This window comes from Dermochelys coriacea, chromosome 13, assembly GCF_009764565.3.
Source record: "Dermochelys coriacea isolate rDerCor1 chromosome 13, rDerCor1.pri.v4, whole genome shotgun sequence".
Classification (NCBI taxonomy): Eukaryota; Metazoa; Chordata; order Testudines; family Dermochelyidae; genus Dermochelys; species Dermochelys coriacea.
Window position 1 is genome coordinate 38,290,366 of NC_050080.1, and position 24,665 is coordinate 38,315,030.

Below are 24,665 nucleotides of genomic sequence, written 5' to 3' on the forward strand. Positions count from 1 at the left end.
AAGAGAAAGTGTGAGACCCATCATAGTAGTGCTGGCAATTTGCCACACTCTGTTTGCCACTGATTTTTGTTCCTTACGATAGAGGTCTGCTGTGTTTCCTCACAGGACTGTGCAATAGTCCAGGCCTAGATCTTTGCTATGTTCAGGGTAATCCCTTTGACTTTCATACAGGTCTTTCCTCCCGACAGCTTGTACCTGTACGTTTTCGGGCCTGCCGACACAAACTCAGTGATGTGTTGATCTGGTGGGATCTCACTCATGAGGTCCCCTAAATAATCCCTCAGGGGGGTGGATGATGGGAAGCCGCCACGCTCATCAGGGCGTCTCACGAGCAGTTGGGTTTCAGGGTTGAGTTCCAACGTATCCATCAACAGCTGGGCCAAAGGGCTCCCCTCAGTCACTCCCTCCTCCTCCTCGGAATTGTTGCTGATGTAGCACTTTCTCTGTGGTAGTCGAAGGCCCTTGGGGCTAAAACAAAGTCCAAAGTTCTCACGGGAGTGGTGAAGGTATCCATGTTTCCTCTCAGCATTTCTACAATTTCTAGAACATGCACTCTTTGTAAGAGATGGCCTCTTCTGCCCAGGGCTGGTACTTATGGGGTGGTGGTACTGCACTCTGATTGGCAGTGGGAGGTGGGAAGAGTTCTTAGAGGGATCACACGACACTCTTCTGGGCAGTTCATCCCGCCCCAGAAGCTGCCCTATTTTGGTCAAATCTACTCTCAGGGTGATCCTCTGTGGCCGAAGCCCATCCTAATTGGTAGAGGGCAGTGGGAGGAGCTCTTAGAGGGGTCACATGACACACCTTGCTTCCAGTCATGTGTCTGGCTTCACCCCAGAAGTAATAAACCAGGGGTTGGGACTTCTGGTGACAGGTGGGCGGGGCTTAAGGGTCAAGACTTGGGGTTAACATTTGATTGACGGTAGGGCCCTTATATTACTCTTCTGTTCTGTACGGTAACTAAGGACTTTCTCTGCTGTGTCCCAGACAGCTAATAACCCCCCTGCTGTTACCCGGCAGACTGAGAGTCACTGCAGTTTAAGGAAGGGGGAGGTGTATTGCTCCCTTTGGATGTGCAAGTCTCTGTCTCAGGTGTCCAGTTCAGGTGAACTCACTCAGGGGAGCTCACAGGGTGACCCAGGGTTGCGAAAGGCTCCAAGGTTCGATCCCAGGAGGCACTGAAGCCAAATGCCTTCCCCAGAAAGAGACTGACCTGAAGGGAGCTAGTGTGTGGGTGGGGCCCTCTCAGGGACTTTTCCAGAGCTGCTCAAGAGCACTGCACCTGAGGCTCTGTGACAGGGTGGGCTTCAGATTCCCAGTGACTCGCCCTTCAAACAGCAGGAAAAACAGGGGCTCACCTGTCACTTTGATAGAGACAGAGCTGCTATTCCCAGATGCGATCGCTCCATAAAATTCCCATCTCCAGTGTCCACACGTGTATGATCCAGCATTTCCCTTTTCAACCGTGAGGTCCAGGCTCCTGCATTCAACTGTTGGACTATGCTGGAGTCATCCTGCCCTTCTTGAGACAATCTGAATCCCAAAACCTGCTCACACAAAGGAGCCGAGCACCTGAGGTTAACCCGCTCCCCTGGTAGATACGCTGTGTACCCGGGGTACAGAGAGAGCGTGTGGTCGGCGAGCAATCTAGAACAGAGGCAGAGGGGTCAGTGGAGAGGGAGAGCTATGATGGAGAAGGGGGAAGAGATGGTCCTGGACAGACATGATCACAAACCAGCCTCATCTCACTGCCCTGCACCTACCCCCACACTGAGAAATACACCACGGCAAATAAACCATGGCCCGTCTCTCTCCCTCTCTCTCCTTCTGCGATCTTTCCATAAATCCAAAGGCCAGAAGGGACCATTGTGATCATGGAGTCCTGTGACCTCCTGTGTCATCCAGGCCCTAGGACTTCCCTGAATTGATTCCTCTGTGACCTAGTGCAGATCTCTTAGAGAAATATTCAGGCTTGATTCAGAAATCACCAGCACTGGAGAATCCCCCATGACCCCTGGGGAATTGTCCCAGTGGTTAATTCCCCTCACTGTTAAAATCTGTGCATTATATCCAGTCTGCATTTGTCTAGCTCCAGCTCCCAGGCACTGGGTTGTGTTAGATCTTTGTCTGCTCTATTGAAGAGCTGTCGATTGTCCAGTTTCTGTTCCCCGGGTAGGAACCGCTAGACTGTGATCAGCTCCCCCTTAATCTTCTCTTTGTTACGCTAAACACCTCCAGCTCCTGGCATCTCTCACTATAAGATGGACCCACCCTTGGCACAGCTGGGCAAATTCCAGCTCCCTCATCTGTGCAACTTCATCCCCCCATCTTACAGCCTGATTCCCCCTGATAATATCCCCCCACTGACCCACAATCGCAGGTCACACTGACCTGACTCCAGCAGGCTGCTTGGTACCTCTCAGCATACTCTGGTCTTCACAAGTTTTGGTTACTACTAATCATGGGACCCTAATGCTTCCCTGGCCCAAATTTCCCCACAAACCATCAGCCCAGAAATGTCCAGCCCTCTCCTGGAGCATCCAGAGAAATAATAAGGGTTGCTTGCTCCTTTAAAGAGACAATCCACAGCTGCTCGCCACATTAACTGGAGTTACCAGTGACTTGAATTCACATCCAGCCCTGGGTTGGTTTAGATTAAAACAAATTTATTAACAGGCCATATAAAATCAGTCTATAGAATCATGACTAGTGTGGAAAAAGTAAATAAGGAAGTGTTATTTACCCCTCTTAACACAAGAACTAGGGGTCACCAAATTAAAATAGCAGCATGTTTAAAACAAACAAAAGGAAGTATTTCTTCACACAATGTACAGTCAACATGTGGAACTCCTTGCCAGAGGATGCTGTTGTTAGGGAGCTTATTCTTTCACCCACTTACTTCCCTGGTCCTTCTCGCATGAATAGAGAGCAACAATACCCGAAGTCCAAAGGTGCAAACAATTCAATGTTTACTGGGGTGAACTTCCAGCAAGCATGATTCCAGTTTCCTTCCTTAGTGTCCCCCTTCCCACCCCCTTCTGACACCACAGAATGTTACCTGTGTCCCTGTTCCCATTCCTGCTCTAAGCCAAACATGATTCCAATTTCCCCCCCCTTAGCAAAACATGATTCCAATTCCCCCCCCCCCCTGCACTTCCTGATTGACTGCAGACTATATAGTAAAACTTGAGTTCTGCTTAGCTATACCTTAACCAATCATTTTACTGAAATGTAACTAACCAATCCTAACATGATTATTTAACCAATTATATCCCATCACCTTAATTAGTTACACCCAGCAAAATTAATTGTTTCTGTCTGCTGTATAATCACAGAACCAGACAGAGCCCATGCAAATAAACAATAGCAAAGTGGGAACTATAATGACGAAACAATACAGAAGTGAGGATTTCACATCCCAGCTATTGATAAGTGAGTTCTTGCCAGACAGGATGCTATCAAACGAAGTTTCCTTTTACATTTTCGAGGCACTTCCCTTTCTCTGGAGGCGATGGGCGTTATCAGGACAGGATTGTATCCTAACAGCCTTATAGCACCTGATTTCAATGTGACGAGGTTGGAATGGGAGGAGGTGACCCGTCGCTTCCCAGCTTATGGCTACCTCTGTTGCTTAGCCAAAGGCCTTAGCCTAAGCACAGGGTCTCGGACTGTCGCAGTGAGAGGAGGACCTTACACCGGCAGACAGTGATTTTGATTCTCTCTTTTATACCTCTAGAACTAGCCACGTGAGAAGAACACACCTAAATTTCACAGAGTATCAGGGTTGGAAGGGACCTCAGGAGGTCATCTAGTCCAACCCCCTGCTCAAAGCAGGACCAATCCCCAATTTTTGCCCCAGATCCCTAAATGGCCTCCTCAAGGATTGAACTCACAACCCTGGGTTTAGCAGGGCAATTCTTAGTCTAGGCCTTTACAGACAGACCTGAATATCTATATCCTAACGCTGGGGTTCCCTCCTCCTTGCTATCCCAAACACCACAGCGTGAGTACAGGGGGATCCTCACTCCCTGAGACACCCCTTCCCCCCGCGAGCAGCTCTTTAAGGACAGGAGACGTCGTTACCTGCGGGGGACGCCAGCCTGGGGAGCATCTGGAGAGAGGCTGGAAGAGAGGAGCTGAGCTCTCCGGGGAGGGGATGGGGATTCAGAGGGATGGAGGGATGTGGGGCAGGGTGGAGGAGTCTCCAGACAGACAGGGGGCTGTGGGCCAAGGGAGGTCACTTACCCGCAGAGGCAGAAGGAGAGTTAGCGCCATGCTGAGCTGGTCGCTCTGGGCTGGGAGCTGGGTTCTCAGCTCAGCCACCGGCCCCCGTCTGGGTGCAAGGAGGGGGCGGGGCCCCTCCCCTCTGATGGAGGCAGAGGAAGTCACAGCCTCACTTGCAGTCACTGGGCGGCTGGACAGGCAGCAGCATCTCAGGTAAGGAGGGGCTGAGGGCAGCTGGCCACTTCCCGCCACCTTCTCCAAGCCTTGCACTGGCTTTTGTACTTCAATGCAGCGCTGGTGGGTGGGGCTGGAGCAGCAGCCCCAGGGGGCTGGATCTTCCCAGGGTAGCCCAGGGTACCAGCTGGTATAAAGGAATCTTCCTTGAGTTACACTGGTTCACACCCACTGGGGAGCTATGGCCCATTGACCCCAGCTGGGATCTGCCCCATTGACTCCAATGGAGCTACAACCCATTCACCGCAGCTGGGGATCTGACCCATTGATTCAATCGAGCTATGACCCATTGACCCAAGCCGGGGGTCTGGGCCATTTACAGTGATGAAATGGCTGTTACTGCTGGAGGGTTTTTTTCGTTGTTTGATGATCCCGATGTGCTCAAGGGTATTTCTGCCCAGAACACAAGTAGAGAAATTGCAGTATTATATCTTTGATGCAAGCAGCCTCCTGGCCTGGGGCCAGCCCTCCTTACCAGGGCATAATTTGCATGTCTGTTGACCGAAATAATCAGAGTCACTTTTAGTTCATCAGGAAACTGTCATCTAGGGTTTGCCCTAGTGCAGCTTTGATGTCCGGTCCCATTCGTAGCGCTCTCAGCCTTGTAAGCATAAAGGCTCAATAGGAGCTGGAGATTTCAGTTGACCCAGTGCAAGCAACTATAGGGATTTACTTTGTCTCCCATAGGACACCCTGAAAATACCAGGGTCCCCAAACCTCCCACTACTCCACAGTTGATACATGAGTAAAAAATGGCACCAACCAAACTGGGCCAGAAACAAGTTTAATTCAGAAGAGCGTGGTTAGACAGGGGTATTTACCCATCCTTCACCAGCAGCTCTAACCACTAGACCCAAACTCCTCCCAAAGTTTGGGATAGAACCCATGAGCCCTGGTTCCCAGACCCCCTGCTCTAACTACTAGACCCCACTCCCCCTCCCAGAGCAGGGCAAAACCCAGGACTCTGGCCTTCCAGCCCCCCCGCCCCACTCTAACCACTAGATCCCACTCTCCTCCCAAATCTGGGTATAGAACCCAGGAGTCCTGCCTCCCACCCCCCTCAATCCACAAGATGAAAAGAACAAAACTGAGGTGTTTGCTGTGACAAAGGTTTGAGAGTCAGCAGAGCTTGAGGTCTGGGGAATTCTCAGTCAATGGGAGCAGGGCGCTGCTGGGAAGTTGGGGGACAGGGATTAGAAGAGGGGTTCACTGTACACAACTTCCTCTGAGACCAAATTCCCTCCTCGCTGGTGGAACGTGGAGCTCCCCGGGCTCACAGGGGAGCATGTGGCTACTGCATACTAGGAAAGTGGAGAAGAGAGAAGAATCAGGTCTGCCAAGAGCTTATGTTGTGCTGTAGAGAACTTTTGTTGTGCTCTCCCCTTGGAGTCAGTGCTGGCCCCACTTCCCCAGAAGGGCGCTAGGGGGCACTGTGCTGCAGGGACCAGGGCCCTCAGTAGTGGACACTTGCCCCTTGGAGTCAGTGCTGGCCCCACTGCCCCAGGGCAACACTAGGGGACACTGCAGGGAGTGGGGTGGGGGATCAGGGCACTCCCCACACACTCAGAGCTGACCCCATTACCTCACTGCGGCACTAGGAGGCGCTGTGCTGCAGGGAGCTGGGTGAGATCTCAACAGGAGGCCCTTTGCCATTGGGGGAATACTGACTCCAGTGCTCCCGCATGGCACCGGTGGGTGCTGTGCTCCAGAGACTGGGGTGGGGGGGCTCAGCAGGGGGCACTCTCCTCTCTGAGTTTACCAGGGTTTTGCATCCTGCCCCGGTGCCTGCATCCTCTTCTCCCTTGTCTCTTTTCTTGGAATTCCCACCAGGGATGCTGGGCAGCCGTCACTGGTTGTGCATCACCGGCTGATCCCACCCGTCACGGCTCCTTTGCTGCAGAGCTAATCCCATAACAGATTAGACCCTACTGCCCAGTCCCCCCTCCCCGCTGCCCTGGATCGGACCCTGCATCCCGCACCCGATCTCCCCTCCCCGCTGCCCTGGATTGGACCCTCCATCCAGCACCCAGTCTCCCCTCCCCGCTGCCCTGGATCGGACCCTCCATCCAGCACCCGGTCCCCCCTCCCCGCAGCCCTGGATCAGACCCTCCATCCCGCACCCGGTCCCCACTCTCTGCGTCAGACCCTCCGCCCAACAGCCAGACTCAAGGTCTCTTTTCTCCATGCTGCAATTCCCATTTTTGACGCACTAGCTGGCAACATAGTCTCAACATCACCACTAGGGGAGCCGGAGTGTGGCAGTCAGAAATTCCCCTCTTAAAGGGGAAGTGGCCATGAGAAGGCCGATCAGACACCTCCCGTGTACCGTGTCGCGCCTCTGAGACCCCATGGGCTATAAAGTGGGGGAGAGAGTCCGGCGGGGAGCTGGGTGGTCATTACTCACCTAAATTGACCCCAGGGGCTCCATTGACACCCAGGTAGCTGAAAGAGGCAGAACTATGTCTCAGTGATGGAGCTGGGAGGGTCAGAGGGGGGAATTATGGCCTCCTACTCCTAAGGGTTGGGAGGATTTGGGGAACAGACTGCTGGAGTATGATAATGGCTGAGGGTAGGAGTTTTGCGTGGGGCTATCATTGGCCAACAATGCTCTGGGTGGTAGCTTTTCTCTCTGCTTCATTCCTCCATTCCCGCTCATTCTCTCCTCTTTATTCATCACCTCCTTCTTTCCCTGACTTTCTCTCCCTTATTCCTCCATTCCTTTTCACTATCTATTCGCTGCATCTCTCGCTTGTTTGCTCTGCTTCTCACCCTGGCCCCAAACCTCCTTGTAGCAACTGGCAAAGGGCACTGGGATACATGGGGCTATGGGGAACCCATAGGGTCACCAATATAACATCATGTACAGTCACTACTGAAAGCATGTGTCACACTGGCCATCGTCATTAGACTGCTAATAATGCATGAACATTTAATTAAGCAATGGAGCACCAAGGGTTATGGTGGATTCTTCATCATGGGCACTTTTAAATCCAGATTTGTTGTCTTTCTAAAAGTTTCTCTCTCTAGGAATTATTGTGGGGCAGTTCTCTGGTCTGTGTTATGCAGGAGATCAAACTAGATGATCACAATGATCATTTCTAGACTTAAAATCTATCAAACGAGTATCATATTGAACCTTTTCTCTCTGTCTGATCCTATAATTTACTTTCTGCAATAAACCTGACTGAGATTGGTCATTTGGTCTCTTGAGCATGTTTCATAACAAACCAAAGTGCAGTCAAGCGATCGACTGGACGATTTTCCAGAAACAAATGGGGAAAATATTTCCAGAAATGTACAGATAAGCAATGTAAGGGGAAAGGCTGTTTAAGAATCAAAGTTTGATCTGAAGATATTGATGTTGTATATTTTGGCATGTGGGGCTGACAATCTGGGCTGTAAAAGATATAAAACTATTTTTGAATCTTGGCATGGCCTGTCATTAAATAATTATTCTCTAAGCCCCCTGTTGTCTGACTTCTCTCTGGTAATTTCTTGCAACTGTGAAAAAATATATATTTTTAAATGCTTATTACCTGTTGAAATTATAACAAAATAATCAAAATTCTGCCAGACCTAGATATACACTTCTGATCATAGAATCATAGACTCATAGAATCTCAGGGTTGGAAGGGACTTCAGGAGGTATCTAGTCCAACCCCCTGCTCAAAGCAGGACCAACACCAACTAAATCATCCCAGCCAGGGCTTTGTCAAGCCTGACCTTAAAAACCTCTAAGGATGGAGATTCCACCACCTCCCTAGGGAACCCATCTCAGGACTTCCCCACCCAGCATTGGGAAGGACTTGTGGTGAACATGGGAGGGGACAGATAGCGGAAAATAAACATCTCATTGGCCCAGCCCTTTTTCCTTCTCTCCCATTCATTTATCATTCTCTTTCTCATATTCACTCATCTGTGCTCTCTCATTCACAGCCTGGCTCCTCATGGCTCGATCCAGAGGGGAGAAGTTGGGGGACGAAAGCAGATGTTGTGGGAGGAGGCAGGTTCCTCTGTTGTAACAGATGGGATGGGCCAATGTGTTGGAGGGATATCGATTACTCTGTCAGGGGAGGCAGACAGATAGACAGCCTCCCCTGGGGAGGAGAAGTAATACCTCTGAAAACGGGATATCTTACCCAGCTGCTGTCTTGCTGCTACCTGTGAGAGAAGGTCAAGGAGCTACATTAAATGGCTGTTTGGTTTCCCTTATTCCCCCACCCCAGTTCCTCCTCCCACATGGGGCATGGGGTGAGTGCCTGGCATGGCTCTGACCCACAGCCTTCTTGATGCCAACAGACAGAGGGGCACACAGGGGTGCAGAGCTACCATGGGTCCACCAAAGAACGTCACGTGAGGTCGCTAATGAAAGCCTGCATCACATGCATCATCAAGACCATTGCGAGACAAATGTATGGAAAATCTGCGAGGAGTTATGCGGAGATGTTGAATATTATTTTCTCTGGGTCTTGTCGTGGTTAAAGGGAGGTCACTCCAAGGTAGCGTGCCATGAGACAAACAACTCCAGACAGGAGCTGGGAGATGCTTATCTCCATAGTGTACCACGGCGTGTCTCCCTGTAGAAGTCTATCAGCATTCTGGGTCCAATGCCAACAAAGAGCTTGTGGAGAATCGGGGGCGATGCTAACAGGAAGAGGTAAACAGCGCTGGGGAAAACTGGTTCTCAGGTGGAGGTCAAAGGTCTGATCTGGTACATTAGGGGGCGCAGAGAGATGCGCCCTGGAAGCCTTCAATCTCTGAAGACAACCTGCCATGAGGTTTGATCTTAGGGAAGGAGGATCTCAGCCAACCTGACTGAAAATGATGAGACAATGCTATGATGTAGGAGACAGTGAAATGTCCTGGGAGTTCAGTTTAGGCTCTAGGAAGCATGTTACAATTTTGTTTGATATGAAATCGTTTGTTTACAATATTCTTCCTTGAATCTCTGGTCTCAGATGAGAGGAAGAAGAGGTCTGTATCACTCAAAAGCTTGTCTTGTTCCCCTTCAGAAACTGGTCCAATAAAACCTCACCCACGTGTCGCTTTGATGATAAACTTCCTCTTGTTTTTCCCATAAACAGATCTAAGTGCCACATGGTGAGTGGAGACCCCGAACTGAGCATCCAAAGTTGGAGCATCCTATTCCTTTGGGGACAGCAGATCTAAAAGTTCTAGGGGTGTTCAGTGGACCAGGGGGTAATCGTTACCCTGTACAGAGAGCAAAGTTTCCAGGAGCATGTGTTGCCAGAGACTAGTGGAGTCCGGGAGCTGATCCACAGCAGGACACAGACAAGAATCCCTCACACTAAGGGCTTGTGCCTCATAACCCTGGGGATCCCTGGACACCTGGGTCTCATTCTCCACCCCAATCTTGTCCATTCTCCTCCAGAATTGCACAAATGAGACCCCAGCTCCCATTCCCCATCCAGGTTGCATTACTGGTACCTTTCTTATTCCTTCTGCAGCAGCAGCCAAGAAGAGCCAGTAGCCCTAGAGCGGCTCCTCCACCACCGCAACCGACCACCAAGGGGAGGGGCAGAGCCCAGCCTCCTTGAGAGAAGGGGGAAGAGCGACAGCAGGTGTTATGCCAGGATCTGCAATGTAAACATTCCCCTGCATGGCATTGTGGACTCTGCTATACCCCAGGCAGGCTGCAGAATAGGGACAATCTGCACCCTCCCCTTTAAGAAAGGAATTTCTGCATGCCAGATACAGGATGTGATCCTGCCACCTATGGGTCCAAAATGGGAACTGCACCTCAGGGGAAATATTCCTTCTCATTCTGTTAATGCTATGGGGAGCCTCACCTCTCCAGCTGTAATTCCTGGTGACATTCCAGGTAACATTCACAGCCCGGCTCCTGAGGGACTGGATCCACCTCCCGCTCATGTTCTTCTCGTACCCACAGGTGAATTCCGCAGTGTTGTTAGGACCAGCCCGTGGGATGCTGAGCAAACAGATGTTCATAGAGCCAGAGATGGACTCCATGGTGCTGATCTCAAACCCCTCATCTCTGGGGACAATCTCAGTTCCATCCTTGTAAAAGTGAAATCTCCACTCACCGAGCTCACCAGGGGCCATGCAGGCGATGAGCAGGGGGAGCCCTTCACTCACCTCTCCAGATGGGGGATCCACGCTCAGCAATGGCTGGGGAAGGGGGTCTAAGGGGAGTAGAAAAAGGGAGAGGTCAGCAGGGGAACCACAGTCCAATATCGGGAAGGGACTGGTACACTGTATAATGGGCACTAGGGGCAGCAGAGGATGGGGGTGGGGAAGGGGCGGCTGTACTGTATAATGGGCACTAGGGGCAGCAGAGGGTGGGGCGGGGAAGGGGGGCTGTACTGTATAATGGGCACTAGGGGCAGCAGAGGGTGGGGCGGGGAAGGGGGGCTGTACTGTATAATGGACACTAGGGGCAGCAGAGGGTGGGGGCGGGGAAGGGGTGGCTATACTGTATAATGGGCACTAGGGGCAGCAGAGGGTGGGGGTAGAGAAGGGGGGCTGTACTGTATAATGGGCACTAGGGGCAGCAGAGGGTGGGGGCGGGGAGGGGGCGGCTGTACTGTATCATGGGCACTGGGGCAGCAGAGGGTGGGGGTGGGGAAGGGCAGAGGACAAAGAGGTTTGTGGAGGGGTGAGGGCATCTCTGCTCTCCCCGAGTCTCACTGCTCACCTGGCTGTCTAGCAGCACCTGAGATATGGGGAGAGACCCGGTGGGAGCATCCCAGAGGTCAGAGCCTCACCTGACACTGGTACAGTGATGCTGTTACTGTCCTCAGACACAATCTCCTGCCCGGCCTCCCATCTCCAGTACTGACAGGTGTAGGAGCCGTCATTCCCCATCTGCGCCATGAGCTCCATCCAGGGTCCCCTGCTGGCTGCTGGCAGCTCTTCAGGAGTCTGATCCCCTCTGTGTTGGTGGAACCTGAACCCCACAGCCTCCTTGCCATGGGGGACTGAGCAGGTGAGGGTGACCTTCTCCCCAGGCAGGTACACGGGGAGCTTGGGATGCAGAGAGAGTTTGGGGGCCAATGGAGGAGCTGCAATAGAGAGAAAGGGGTCAGTGCAAAGGGGCATCCCCCCAGAATCAAGAGAAGTCGATACGGGGAGTCCAGTGATCCCCCAGCCTGTGAAATACCCCCCAGCAAACACTGCCCAGGACAGATGACAATCCCCAGTCTGAGTGGAACAGCATCTCACAACCGGCAGAGCTGTTGGGGAACGGCTACAGCACCTAACCGAATAAGCACCTCAAAATACAACAGGAGAAATTCCTGGTGAGACTTTTAAGTGATTTACAATCAGAAGTGCTGAACTTTGAGCTGCTCAACATAAAGCAAATGAGCCTGGACAAACCCACATTTGGCAAAGGTGAGGATATGACTCCAGAAGGACCTGGTGGCCTCCATAAATTTCCCTACTCAAGAAAAATAAAGGTTACACTCATGGATAACTGAAGACGAGACACAGGTAATGAGCTGTGGTGCTAAAGAGTAAGAAATGTGCTGAATGGTATAAATCAACTCTGTGGTTTGGTAGTTTAATACTAATCATTCATGACGATGGATGTTGAATGGTCTTTTTCATCTTGCATCCTCCACCACAAATGTAAGTTTTCCCAGTGCTGGGCACATGCTATGGCCCAGTCTGCAGATCTTCCCCCAGGAGCCGGCAGACCAAGAGATGCTCCCTAGTTTGTGTTTGCCCGCAGTCACTTCTGTCTCGGTCATTGGACGAGCCCCACTTCCACAGATTGACTTTGGACCTGCCAACCTTTGTTCGGAGATGATTGATTTAAAGATCTCCAGGTCGACCAACCCTTCCCTCCTCTGGGGAGGCATTCGGCATATCACTGTACATTTTGACAACCTTGGTGAGTATTTCAAGTCATGTGTGCCACGTTTCCAGTTGTGTGCCCGTGGATTTTTTTAAGCAATTCCATTGCAAATAGGAAGAATTCTGTGATTTTGGGGCCACCATTGGCCATGTATTGGATGTCTGGGATGGCAAACACGTGAACATCACGGCCCATGTCAGACTGTCTCAATCTGCGAATTCTGCTGAATACCTACCACGCAACATGTGGAATGGGAAAAATAAGGGCTGTTTTATTAGTTTAATCTTCCTATTCGTGACAATGTACATTGAATGGCAAAAGAATCATGGAGTTGATGCAATGCCAATGATTTGTAACACAGAAGAATGAAAACAACTTACGAACGTTTGGGTAAATGTATAACTGAAGACATAGAAGACAGACATAGGACAAATTAATGTATAAAAAGAAAATGACCGAGGGCCCAAAGTGGAGAACACTGGCCCAGAGACTGAGACAAATTTGGATACTTGGACCCCTGCCTGTTCAGTCCAATCTGTCTTATGGTTTGTCATGTGTGTATGATCAGAAATGACAAGTGTCAATGATTCAATCTGAAAATTTATAAATAAACGTGAAAAAATAGATGAAGCCAATATTGGGTGCCTCAGTTTCCCACCTTACAATGGTCACTGGGATTTGACAGGTAGCCATGAAGAGTCTGGAGTCCATGGAAGGAGTAGGGCCTCTCCAGAACACACACGAAAAGGGCAAAGGGTGCTGGAGACAGGGCTGACTCACCAGTCACAGCGATGGAGATGGAGTCGCTTTTCCCTGACAGGATCGCTTGCCCAGATCGGATTATCCAATAGGCACAGGAGTAAGCCCCAGCATTCCCAGTCATAGCCACACGCTCTAGCCAAGGCCCCTCGTCCAGCTCGGAGATCTGCTCCTCTCTTTGATGGTAGAATCTGTATCCCCCCACCTGCTCGCTGCCAGGAACTGAGCAGGTGAGCTTGACATGTTCCCCCTGAAAATAGATGTGTTTTGGGGGATCCAGAATGATTTGGGGGGCCGACGGGGGCAGTGAGACATCTGGAGAGAATGAAGAGCAGAGAAAGCAAGGAGAGAAATGGAGTGGCTCTGAATGAAGAGCACCTGGCTGATTGTGCAAATAAAATGGGGAGCTGTCATGTACCCCTTGGAGAAGCTACACCCCCACTTCCACCCTTCGACAGAGAATCCCTTCATACCTCCCATCTCCTGATGGCCACCCTCTGTGCCCCAACCACGAAGAGCAAATCGGAGCGTTACTCAGCGCCAAATACAGCCAGAAGTGTAAGGACAAGCCAGGTGGAGAAAGAACCCCAGAGACTGACTGTCCAGCCCCCTGAGGTCGACCACCCAGTTGCCTTGTCCCTGTGGCTCTTCTTGCCGTGGGATGCTGTGGTGGCCAAAAGCATATCTGGGTTCCCCAAGAGTACTGGATCCATTCATGGAGGACAGGTCCATCGATAGCTCTTAGCCAAGATGGTCAGGGACACAACCCCATGCTTGGGGTAAGGCTGAACCTCCAACTACTACAAGTCATGATGGAAGCCTGGGCTGAATCCTTCCATAATTGCCCTGTTCTGTATGCACCCCCTGAAGCTCTGGTATGGGCCACCCTTGGAGACAGGCTACTGGGCTAGATGGACCAGGGACCAGCATGGCTGTTCATATGTTCTGATGCTGGTCCCTGCTATCACATGCTGAGAGAAAGGGGCCTCACCTCTGACTGTGATGGAGATGGGCTGGCTCTCTAGGGAGGAGATCTCCTTCCCAAGTTCAGCTACCCAGTACATACAGGTGTACGAGCCAGAATCCTCCATGCTGAGTCTGCCAATCTGGTAACTCTGAGAGTCCTCCAGTGCCTGTCTTGTGCATGCCACTTCTTCCCCAGCCTTGAGGAAGCAGAACCCCTTCTTCTTATCCCAGCTGGGAGCTGAGCACGTCAGGGTAACAGAATCTCCGGTGGTGAATTCAGGACCCGTTGGGGACAGCCACAGAGTTGGCCGAAAGGTTTCCGGGAGCACGGAAGGCCCTGAAGAGAGACCGTGGGGACTGAGCCCTCGAACAACCCGCCCAGAGCTATGGAGCTCCCTCCTCCCAATCCCAGGAAATGGCTGATGTGTCCAAAGGGAGACAACGCCCAAGTTCCTTTGCTACCACGCCGTATTTCCCTCCCTGATCACTAACATTCCTTCCCCACCCAGAGATGTTTCTCTGAGGAGCATCAGCTCTGGGTTCACCCACTTTTCATTTTACTGATTTTTCTCTGTTTTCTTGCCCATTTCAGGGAAGGTTGATTGGCCTTTAAAGACCATCAGGTGATGGTCCTGGCATAAGGCAGGTGTGAGCCTTCAGCTAACCCAACAGGTCAACCTGTGCTCAGTCTCTTTGGAGGCAGTGAATTTAATAATTCCTGTGAGTCTCCCAGCAGCAGGACTGGGAATTGCAGGGAGATGCCTCTGGGGACACCAGTTGGGATCTGCAAGGACAGGTTTGGACTGGCAGATCTGAAGGAGTTTGCCAGCAAGGCCAACAAGTGGGAATGTCAGGGACGTGACAGACATTTCAACAGCACCAAAGCTCTCCCTTGCTGAAGAGAGCATCACAGGGACCTATTTGCTAACACGACCTCCCTTGACAAACCAGCTCTCCTGGATAGGAGCTCTCTGATTGCCCAGAGCAATCACATTGCAATGGGCGAGCATTTTAACTCAGCGACCCTCTTGTGGGATTCTGTTCCCACCTTCCTTTGGAAGTTCAGCCGAAGATGGAGACCAACTGACCACAGCAAAGGTAAAGAATCCCACATCCAATGTGGAGTCTTCAGTCTGGCCCAGATACCAATCCCCCAATATCAGACAGGATTCATCAGCCCTACAGACAGATTGCTCAGTCCATTGCAGATGTACAGGTCAGTAGCCCACAACCCCTACAGTCTGCAGGACAGACGTCTGGACAGCCATCACGTGACCCAAGAGGTGTAGATGGAAACATGACTCACCTGTCAGATGGATTGAGAGGGGGGCACTCGGTAGTGACTGGATCATTCTCCCTGAGACATTGACCTCATAGCTGCAGGTGTAAGGGCCGGTAGCATCCAAATCAGACTGATGGAGCCGGAGACGGGCACCCGACTGTGAGACAATGACATTCCCCTGCCTCAGGAACTGGTACCTTTTAGCCACATGTCCCTGAGGGGCTGAGCATACGATGGTAACAGGGCTCTTCCCGGGGGAATCAGACATCCCAGAGATGGATGGAGCAAGAGGGAAATCTGCGAAGAGCAAGAATAGGCGAGAAGAGGGAGTGTTAATGTTCTGAGCATGTGGAAATAGCAGAGCAATTGCGTATGAGGAAGTGGGGTCTCGAGATCAAATCGAGGCATGGGCTGGGAGCCAGGACTCCTGGGTTCTATCCCCAGCTTGGAGAGGGGAGTGAATTTCAGTTCTTGAAAACCTGACACAACTAGAAGGAGGAGAACCAGGTAGCGAAATTGAGCTGATGCCTATGACAGCAGCTACATTGCTGGTTGTGTCTCAGTCAGCTGTAGGGGGAGAAATGCCAGTGACCCCAGCTCATCCAGCCCTAGGAAACAGATGCACCAGTCGCTAGGGCCAAGCAGGGATGGCTGAGCTCCGAGATGGTCTCCCACCCAGACTCTGTTCCCCAGTACAGGCAGGTGTATGCTTTCAGGATCCCCATCACACCCATGAACCCCAGCTGAGTACTCCTGTTCTGAGCAGGGAGATCTGCAGAGACCTGCACCCCGATTTCATTGCAGAAGCCATATCTCCCTTCTGAGAGCTGAGCACTGGAGAGTAACACACTCCCGTGGAGAGAGACAGAATGCTTAGGGGCTAGAGAGAGCGTGAGGGCTGGCTGCTTCCTGCACCCCCAGGGGCTGTGAGAAAACATCCTAGGAGATGCTGGTTCAAACCGGGCTCCTTTAGGGCCTGATGAGGTGAAAAGGAAGAGGCCTCCAGCTTACACGCCACAGGCTGTGCTCATGCAACATGGCCAGCCCAGGGCTTGTGGTGACACCACACAGAGAAAATATACAAAGGAAATAGCCTGAAATAGATCTGTCGTCATTGTCCTTACTTTGCCTAGTGATAAATTTCAGTTATGAAGGTTAGAAATATTTCTCTGTTGGTTTGTGTTTGGGCAGCGAAATCATTGTTTACCGACAACAATCGAATACAGAACAGACCCCTGTTCCAGCCTACATCAGCCAAAATGCACAGCGGTCACCCCTCTAGCTGAACTGCTGCAACGCACGGGGGGGCTTAGTTCTGGGAGAGGGGCTGGCCAGGAAAGAAGAATGGGGGCCACAAAATACCAGAACTGAAACTCCCATCAGGCACCACAGCCGCTCCAGGCAGATACAGGACACGAAAAGAGCCATAAATAAAGGATTTTGTTTCAAGAGGGAGGAAAACGTCTCATTCCGATCCACAATGTTTAAATGAAACATTCGGACGTGTCCACAAAGAATTTCAACCCTCCCCTCCCATCCCATGCAAGGACTTTGGAGGACAGAATGAGAATTCAAAGAACCACAAGCCCTGTGGAACAATGTGCTGTATTTGCAGTCAAAGGCCAGAAGGGACCATCAGGAAGCTCCTTCAAGCCAGAATCAAACCAGCGACCTAAAACTTAGCCACGTCATTGAAATCTACAATTGGCCTCACTGCCAGCTCAGGTGCTGAAGGAATCTCTAGAGCTCAACAGGATAGCTTAACCAAGGTAAAGTGGTGATTTGATCGGGGTCGATAAGTACCTAATGCGCCAACAGAAATCTGATACCAAAGGGCTCTTCAATCTGGCAGCCAAGGATCCAATGGATGAACACTGAAGCTAGACAGGTTTCAGAGTAGCAGCCGTGTTAGTCTGTATTTGCAAAAAGAAAAGGAGGACTTGTGGCACCTTAGAGACTAAAATTTATTTGAGCATAAACTTTCATGAGCTACATGAAGTGAGCTGTAGCTCATGAAAGCTTATGCTCAAATAAATTTGTTAGTCTCTAAGGTGCCACAAGTACTCCTTTTCTTGAAGCTAGACAAATTCGGACTGGGAATACGGTGGAAATTTTCAACAGGGAGGGGAATTCATCACTGGAAGAACCTACCCACGGTTGTGGTGGATTCTCCATCGCTGGCCATTTTTAAAACAAGGGTGGATGTTTCCCTAGAAGATCTGCTCTAGTTCAAACAGGAATTACGTTGGCAACGTCCGATGCAGATGGGACTAGGTGATCACAGGGGCCCTTTCTTGTTTGAGAATCTATGAAATAGTATTGTTTTCTTTGGGGGGCTTCATTGTTTGTGGAGTAGGTGGAGTAAGGCAACAGGACCATCCACCAAGGGCAGAAGATCCTGGGGGTGGAAGTGAGCAGGTTCATGGGGGTTCGGGTTTCACATGTGATGGGGACAGGAATCCCCTATTAGACAGCAGGAGAAAGGGGACTCACCCATCACTGGTACCCGGAGAGGCTGGCTTCGTGCAGAGTAGATGGGCCGCCCGTCTCTCACTGCCCAGTAGTCACAGCTGTACGCCCCGGCCTTCCCCGTCTCAGCCGTCAGGACTAGCCAGGGCCCCCCGGACAGGCCAGTGGTTTCTGTGAAGACCCGCTCCCCGTGCTGATTGTAGAACTGGTAGCTGCTCACTGCCTCCCCGCCAGGGGCTGAGCATCTGAGGGTGAGACGCTCCCCCGGGAAATACACAGGGTGCTGGGGGTCCACAATGACCGTGGGGACTTGCAGGGGGGCTGAGGAAGGGCAGAGAGATTCAGCAGACATTACGCACCAAGTGCTGCCTCCCAATTCCTACCCCCCTTGGCTGGAGCCGGCAGCCCCACGCAGTTCTCCATTCCTCCCACACAACAAGACACTCCACAGGCCCCTGAGCTCTGGTTTCATCCCTCCTGGCCTCACCCACCCCCTGTGCTTCATGGGGACGCAGCAGGAGCCACTGTCACCTCTAGAGGGTTCTGGTTCTCACCTGACCACGCCATATGTCACGGGCTCTGCCGGATATGGTGCAGCTCAGTCAGCTCCGTAGGGGGCTGAGACTGGACGGACGAGGGAAGTGGGAGTGGGGTGGGGAGATAAGAGAAGATGGAAGCTAGGGAGAGAGACCTCCCCCCACGGAAACCCCCAGGCTCAAATCCCACCCCACCTCCCGGCTTCCAGCCAGCCCTGCTGAGATTTCACTCTGCATGTGGCCCTGGGGTCAGGGCTAGAGTCTGTTTTTGCGGTGCTGCGTTTCAAGCAGTTTAAAGGGCCCTGGTTCTATCAGCCCTATCAGAGAATCCAGTCCCTATAAGGCCTCCAGGACACTCCAGAAAACTGAGCCCTGGTTCTAAGGTGGGGGGGGGGGTGGCTCAGCCCTATCAGAGAATCTAGCCCCATAAGGCTTCCAGGGTACCCCAGAAAACTGAGCCCCCCACAAATCACCAGTCACTTTGGGAAGTCTTGCCCAGGGCCATGCAGGTCCCAAAGCTGGGAGCTGAGTGGAGCAGAACCAGAGTGAGACGCATTCTGAAGTGGGGTGGGAGGGTCCCTGCGCACGATGCCTGGGAGGGGGGGTCTCTACACACAGTGCCTGCAACCCCACAGTGAGAAGCCAGGCACACAAGGGCATACTGGAATCAGTGTCCCCTGTCTGATCCCATTGCCCACCCCACTGACCAGCCAGTTCTTCTGGGGCAGGATTGGAGCCAGTGGCCCCTAGAGGTGAAAGGCCCCATGTTCTATTCTCTGACCCAAGCAGCCAGACCCCCTACCATGGGGCCAGACTGGAACTGGAAGTCTGCCCCATGGGGTGACCCCTTTTCATGGATGGGACCCACCTGGACGGACAGCTGTGGCGTGTGTGTGGATCAGGTCCCTCCTTACCTGCAGGTGATGCCAGCTGGGGAAGGATCTGGAGAGAAGCTGAAGGAGAGAAGAGGAGAGACGGGCAGTGAGAGCTCCGGGGACGGCACAGGAGAGGAGGGGGCTGGGGAACAGGGAATGTAATTTAGGGAGACGTGGGCCCAGGTGGACGAGGCTCAACATCTATTTCCCTAGGGCAGAGCGACAGGCAGTAGGTGGAAGGAAATGACAGTTGGAGAAAGACCAGGAGCTCGATACTGGAGTAAAGCCCTAGGAAAGCAGCCACCTGGTTACTGTGAATGTATTTGCAGAAGCCCGAGGCTCAGGGTTTGCGCTCCCTGCACCGAAAGGCCCCCTGAGCAGACCCCGTGCAGCTGGGAAATGCCAGATGCCCGCCAGACTGTCGCTGAATGGAGGCCGGCGATGGAGTCTGGGGGACGAGAGGCCCCAAGGAGCTGGAGGTGGAAGGAGAAGGTGAGACGCATGCAGGGAAGGGCGGAAGGAGAGACAGGCTGAAGGAGGAGTGCAGGGTCACTCACCCAGGAGATGGAGGAGGACGTTGAGCTCCATGCTGGGTGTAACAGGATGCTGCTGCCAGGTGAATCTGCTCCCTCAATGGGCTACCTAAATGGCAACCGAGCTCTTATAAATATCTGTGACCCTCTGTCCCTTGGAGCCAGACACTTCCCCAAAGTCTGCGCATCCGAGAGAGGAACCAGCTCCTGGAATGGGCCAGACGGTGTCTGAAAGGAGCACGGATGGGTGGTCACGATGCAACCTCAAGACCTGGTGATGGCTGGGGAACCCTGGTGTCCGGGATGGAATGAAAGAGTGAGAGATGGAAAAGGGGATTCAGACAGAGGCAAAGAGATGAATGAAGAGACAGGCTGCAAATAGAGGAAGTGAAAGGAAAGAAAAAGAAAGGGAGTAAACAGATGAACGACAGAGCAAGAGTGAGAAAAGGAAAGGGTGAATGAGGCACTGACAAAAGGATGAGTGAAGAGGGAAAAGAAGAGAGTGCCTGAAGAAGAGGGGAGATGAAGATGGAGAGAGTGAAAGAGAAAGACACAGCAGGAGAAGTGCAGAAGGAGGTCACTGACCAAGAACAAAGAGGACAGTCAGAAAGAGAACGACTGAACGAGACACAGCGAGGAGGAGGAGTGGAGAGGCAACTGTGGGGAGGGGGCAGAGAGAGGAGGAATGAAAGTGAGACACACGGAGGGAACGTGTGAATGAGGGAGAGAGACGGAGGAGTGGGGAAGATGAAGAGGAGCGTGGCAGAGCGAGGCAGGGAAAGGGGGAGATAGAAGGAAGGCATGAATGAGGCAGGCAGGGAAGGAGTGCAGGGTGAGTCATTCACCTGGCACAGGGAGACACGTTTAGCTCCGCCGTGCTGGGGGGACCAGTCTGAGCCTGGACCCCCAATGCCTGTCTCCTGTGAGCCGCCTGCTCCCCTCTGATCACAGCCAGAGGAAGTGCTGCCTGAGGGACGCAGCCACTTCCCCGCCCCATCATCGAGGCACCACATGCTGTGGGCTGACCACGGCCAGGCCGGGGGTTCCCACCATGCCTTGCAGCTCCCAGCCGCTCTGCAGGACCTGGTCCAACAATAGCAGAGGGGTCAGCTACAGGGTAACCAGGTAACGGCTCCTCACTCCATCCATTTCCCTAGCCAGGTACACCAGAGCGCACGGGCCCAGCACCAAACCCGCGCTCCCGGCTGTGAAGAGTCATGGGGCCAGCACTGGGGCATGGGGTCAGCCCTGACTGCGGGGGAGAGCACCCCCTAGTGAGCCCCACCGTGTCCCTCTGCACCGCGCCTCCTAGCACTGCCCTGGGGCATGGGGGTCAGCCCTGACTGCGGGGAAGAGCGCTCCCTAGTGATCCCCACCGTGATCCCCACAGCACAGCGCCTCCTAGCACTGCCCTGGGGCATGGGGGTCAGCCCTGACTGCAGGGGAGAGTGCCCCCTTGTGAGCCCCACCGTGATCCCCACAGCACAGCGCCTCCTAGCACTGCCCTGGGGCATGGGGGTCAGCCCTGACTCAGAACATGTAACTGGACAGGGGTGAATTAGACCTGCTCTTCTCACCCAGCTCGCCAGTCACCGCTCTCAGGTGAATGCCGCGTGGGCAGGGGTCATGGACGTGTCTCAGCCAGCAGCATCACCCAGCAGCTGAGTCTTGTTACTGTTTACAGGAACGGAGACGGGGCCGATGGCTGAGCTGAAGGAACAGCCTCACGCCAGAGACTGTTCACGCTGACGCGGAGGTGGAGTTTGGCCTAAGTTTGGGTGCCTCTTTATTTATCCCTCTGTCTCTGTCCTGTCCCTCAACCTCTTCCTTCCTTTGTAGTACAATGGATGAGGCGTCTCTCCTCCAAGGTCCTCTGCCCCACACACTCTCCCCCTTCCTCCCTTCTCCCTACTGCGTCCCCATCCCACTCTCCAACTGTTGTCCTGTTTTCAGTGGCATCACGGCTAATTTGGGGTGTGATGGTGGAGCCTGAGGTGGCTTTGCAGCTGTTTCTGGTGAGCTCTTCCCAACCATGGGGGGCAAGCTGGAAAAAGCACAAAGGGACTTTTCTTAAAATTTCACGTGTGCCGTGAAGGTTGGCATCGCGGGCAAATGCAACTCGCTGGGCTAGAGGCAGGGTTGGAGCCTGCAACAAACAGAAAACTGAAGCAAAACAGAGACTAGGGAGAAAGTTAAGAGGATTTAATTGGGGCTGGGAAATTTCCCTCCTGAGCTGCCCCCTGAGAACCTGCACCAGAGAGAAAGGACAGTAAAGGGAAGGCCCTGAGTTCCTGGGATTAGCTCTGATGCTGCTGCCAAGATCCTGCTTACAGACTTCTTCCCTAAACACCCCCAATGGGCTCTTTAGCCCTGGCACCCCTTGAGACCCCAACATGCCCCAAATTCCCAAGCTCCAATCAGAACCTCTTAACGTTCTCCCAAATTTTCAAACAAGCCTTTTGGTGTCCCAGCAGGGCTGTTATATCTGCGTCTGGCCAGTTTCTCAATATTACACCCAAAGGGAGGGACGCATGTGCAACAAGTCATTGGCTGGCTGATTACCTTGTCATTGCCTCTGCCCGGACCCCAGACTAGCTAAAGGACCCCCAGAATCATGGGGGGTTCTTGTGCAGAGTGGAAGCCAGTGTCTGAATGAGCTCCCCCTCGCCATCCAGCGATGAACTGGGAGTAGGGGCAGTCTTCAGGAGCAGTGCATCTATTTGCAGCAACACGGTTGTGCAGCAACACAGTTACTCTACCTGGGTGTTCAGTAGCCAGGGCTGCTTTGCCAGTGAACAGCTGGGGCCATTCTGGAATGAAATTCCCTTTAGGATTGAATGCCAGGGTAATGAAACATCATGTCTTTAATTATATGAGAAAAGGGCAGCAGAAGTGTCCTTAGTAGGTCCTGATTGAGGTGAGGAGTGGTGGATTCTCCATCACTGGCAAGTTTTAAATCAGGAGTGGGGGAGTTTCCTAGTAGTTCTGCTCTAGGGATTGTTTTAGGCAGGTGTTACACAGGGGCTCAGCTGGGATGATCACAGATTATGAAGCCAGAAGGGACAATTATGAGTAGCCCCATGGCTATGGAAGTCATCTAGGATGGAGAAGACCCAGGGTCAACTGCTTGACACAGACCAGAGACCTGAAACTGGGTTCTCCACATCCCAGAGCAGGCCTTTGAAAAGAAATTTGGGGCCCGTACATCATATTCATAGATTCATAGATTCACAGATACTAAGGTCAGAAGGGACCACTCTGATCATCTAGTCCGACCTCCTGCACAGCGCAGGCCACAGAATGTCACCCACCCACTCCTATGAAAAACCTCACCCATGTCTGACCTATTGAAGTCCTCAAATCATGGTTCAAAACTTCAAGGAGCAGAGAAGCCTCCCTCCAGTCAACCATGCCCCATGCTACAGAGGAAGGCAAAAAAACCTCCAGGGCCTCTCCAATCTGCCCTGGAGGAAAACTCCCTCCGGACCCCAAACATGGCAATCAGCCAAACCCTGAGCACAAGGGCAAGATTCACCAGCCAGATACCCAGGAAAGAGTTTTCTATAGTAAATCAGATCCCATCCATCTAATATCCCATCTCAGGGGATTTGGCCTATTTACCCTGAATATTTAAAGATCAATTACTTACCAAAATCCCATTATCCCATCATACCATCTCCTCCATAAACTTATCGAGTAGAATCTTAAAACCAAATGCATCCGATGAAGTGAGCTGTAGCTCACGAAAGCTTATGCTCTAATAAACTTGTTAGTCTCTAAGGTGCCACAAGTACTCCTTTTCTTTTTAAAACCAGATAGATCTTTTGCCCCCACTGCTTCCCTTGGAAGGTTATTCCAAAACTTCACTCCTCTGATGGTTAAAAACCTTCGTCTGATTTCAAGTCTAAACTTCCTGGTGGCCAGTTTATACCCATTTGTTCTTGTGTCACATTGGTGCTGAGCTTAAATAATTCCTCTCCCTCTCCTATATTTATCCCTCTGATATATTTATAGAGAGCAATCATATCTCCCCTCAACCTTCTTTAGTTAGGCTAAACAAGCCCAGCTCCTTAAGTCTCCTTTCATAAGACAAGTTTTCCATTCCTCGGATCATCCTAGTAGCCCTTCTCTGTACCTGCTCCAGTTTGAATCATCCTTTTTAAACATGGGAGACCAGAACTGCACACAGTATTCTAGGTGAGGTCTCACCAGTGCCTTGTATAACGGTACTAAAACCTCCTTATCCCTACTGGAAATGCCTCTCCTGATGCATCCCAAAACCGCATTAGCTTTTTTCACAGCCATATCACATTGGCAGCTCATAGTCATCCTATGATCAACCAATACTCCAAGGTCCTTCTCCTCTTCCGTTACTTCTAATTGATGCGTCCCCAACTTATAACTAAAATTCTTGTTATTAATCCCTAAACGCATAACCTTACACTTCTCACTATTAAATTTCATCCTATTACTATTACTCCAGTTTACAAGGTCATCCAGATCCTCCTGTATAATATCCCGATCCTTCTCCGAATTGGCAATACCTCCCAGCTTTGTATCATCTGCAAACTTTATTAGCACACTCCCACTTTTTGTGCCAAGGTCAGTAACAAAAAGATTAAATAAGATTGGTCCCAAAACCAATCCCTGAGGAACTCCACTGGTAACCTCCCTCCAACCTGACAGTTCGCCTTTCAGTAGGACCTGTTGCAGTCTCCCCTTTAACCAATTCCTTATCCACCTTCTGATGTTCATATTGATCCCCATCTTCTCCAATTTCACTAATAATTCCCCATGTGGCACGGTATCAAATGCCTTACTGAAATCTAGGTAAATTAGATCCACTGCATTTCCTTTATCTAAAAAATCTGTTACTTTTTCAAAAAAGGAGATTAGATTGGTTTGGCACGATCTACCTTTTGTAAAACCATGTTGTATTTTGTCCCA

At 51.7% G+C, this 24,665-nt stretch overlaps 1 protein-coding gene across 5 annotated transcripts; it reads right to left on the bottom strand.

The window, feature by feature from the left end:
- Window positions 1-5,459: 5,459 nt before the first annotated feature.
- On the bottom strand, window positions 5,460-19,945 carry LOC122456519 (immunoglobulin superfamily member 1-like). Of its 5 annotated transcripts, XM_043495948.1 has the most exons (13): window positions 19,743-19,945; window positions 19,225-19,263; window positions 17,799-18,095; window positions 15,330-15,602; window positions 14,049-14,360; window positions 13,079-13,372; window positions 11,205-11,501; window positions 10,269-10,622; window positions 9,907-10,011; window positions 8,598-8,619; window positions 6,863-6,900; window positions 6,218-6,360; window positions 5,460-5,759 (listed from the first exon to the last, which is right to left on the bottom strand). In XM_043495948.1, the coding sequence occupies exons 1-12, from the start codon at window positions 19,771-19,773 to the stop codon at window positions 6,305-6,307; spliced, it is 2,118 nt and encodes a 705-aa protein (XP_043351883.1). In that variant the 5' UTR covers window positions 19,774-19,945; the 3' UTR covers window positions 5,460-5,759; window positions 6,218-6,304. The 5 variants fall into 5 exon arrangements, with proteins under 5 accessions (XP_043351883.1, XP_043351885.1, XP_043351882.1 ...); XM_043495950.1 differs by lacking the exons at window positions 5,460-5,759; window positions 6,218-6,360; window positions 6,863-6,900 and adding an exon at window positions 8,125-8,521 and having other exon boundaries at window positions 10,269-10,497; window positions 10,576-10,622; XM_043495947.1 differs by lacking the exons at window positions 5,460-5,759; window positions 6,218-6,360; window positions 6,863-6,900 and adding an exon at window positions 8,125-8,521 and having other exon boundaries at window positions 9,907-10,008.
- Window positions 19,946-24,665: the final 4,720 nt, after the last annotated feature.

Bases quoted from the DNA above. Each gene is read 5' to 3' on its own strand.
- LOC122456519 (XM_043495946.1), bottom strand. From the start codon at position 19,773: ATGGAGCTCAACGTCCTCCTCCATCTCCTGG. The intron at 11,502-13,078 runs GTGAGTCAGCCC...TCTCTATTGCAG, and splicing joins CATCTCCATCGCTGTGACTG to CTCCTCCATTGGCCCCCAAA. The intron at 10,012-10,268 runs GTGAGGCTCCCC...CCTTCTCTCAAG, and splicing joins CAGGAATTACAGCTGGAGAG to GAGGCTGGGCTCTGCCCCTC.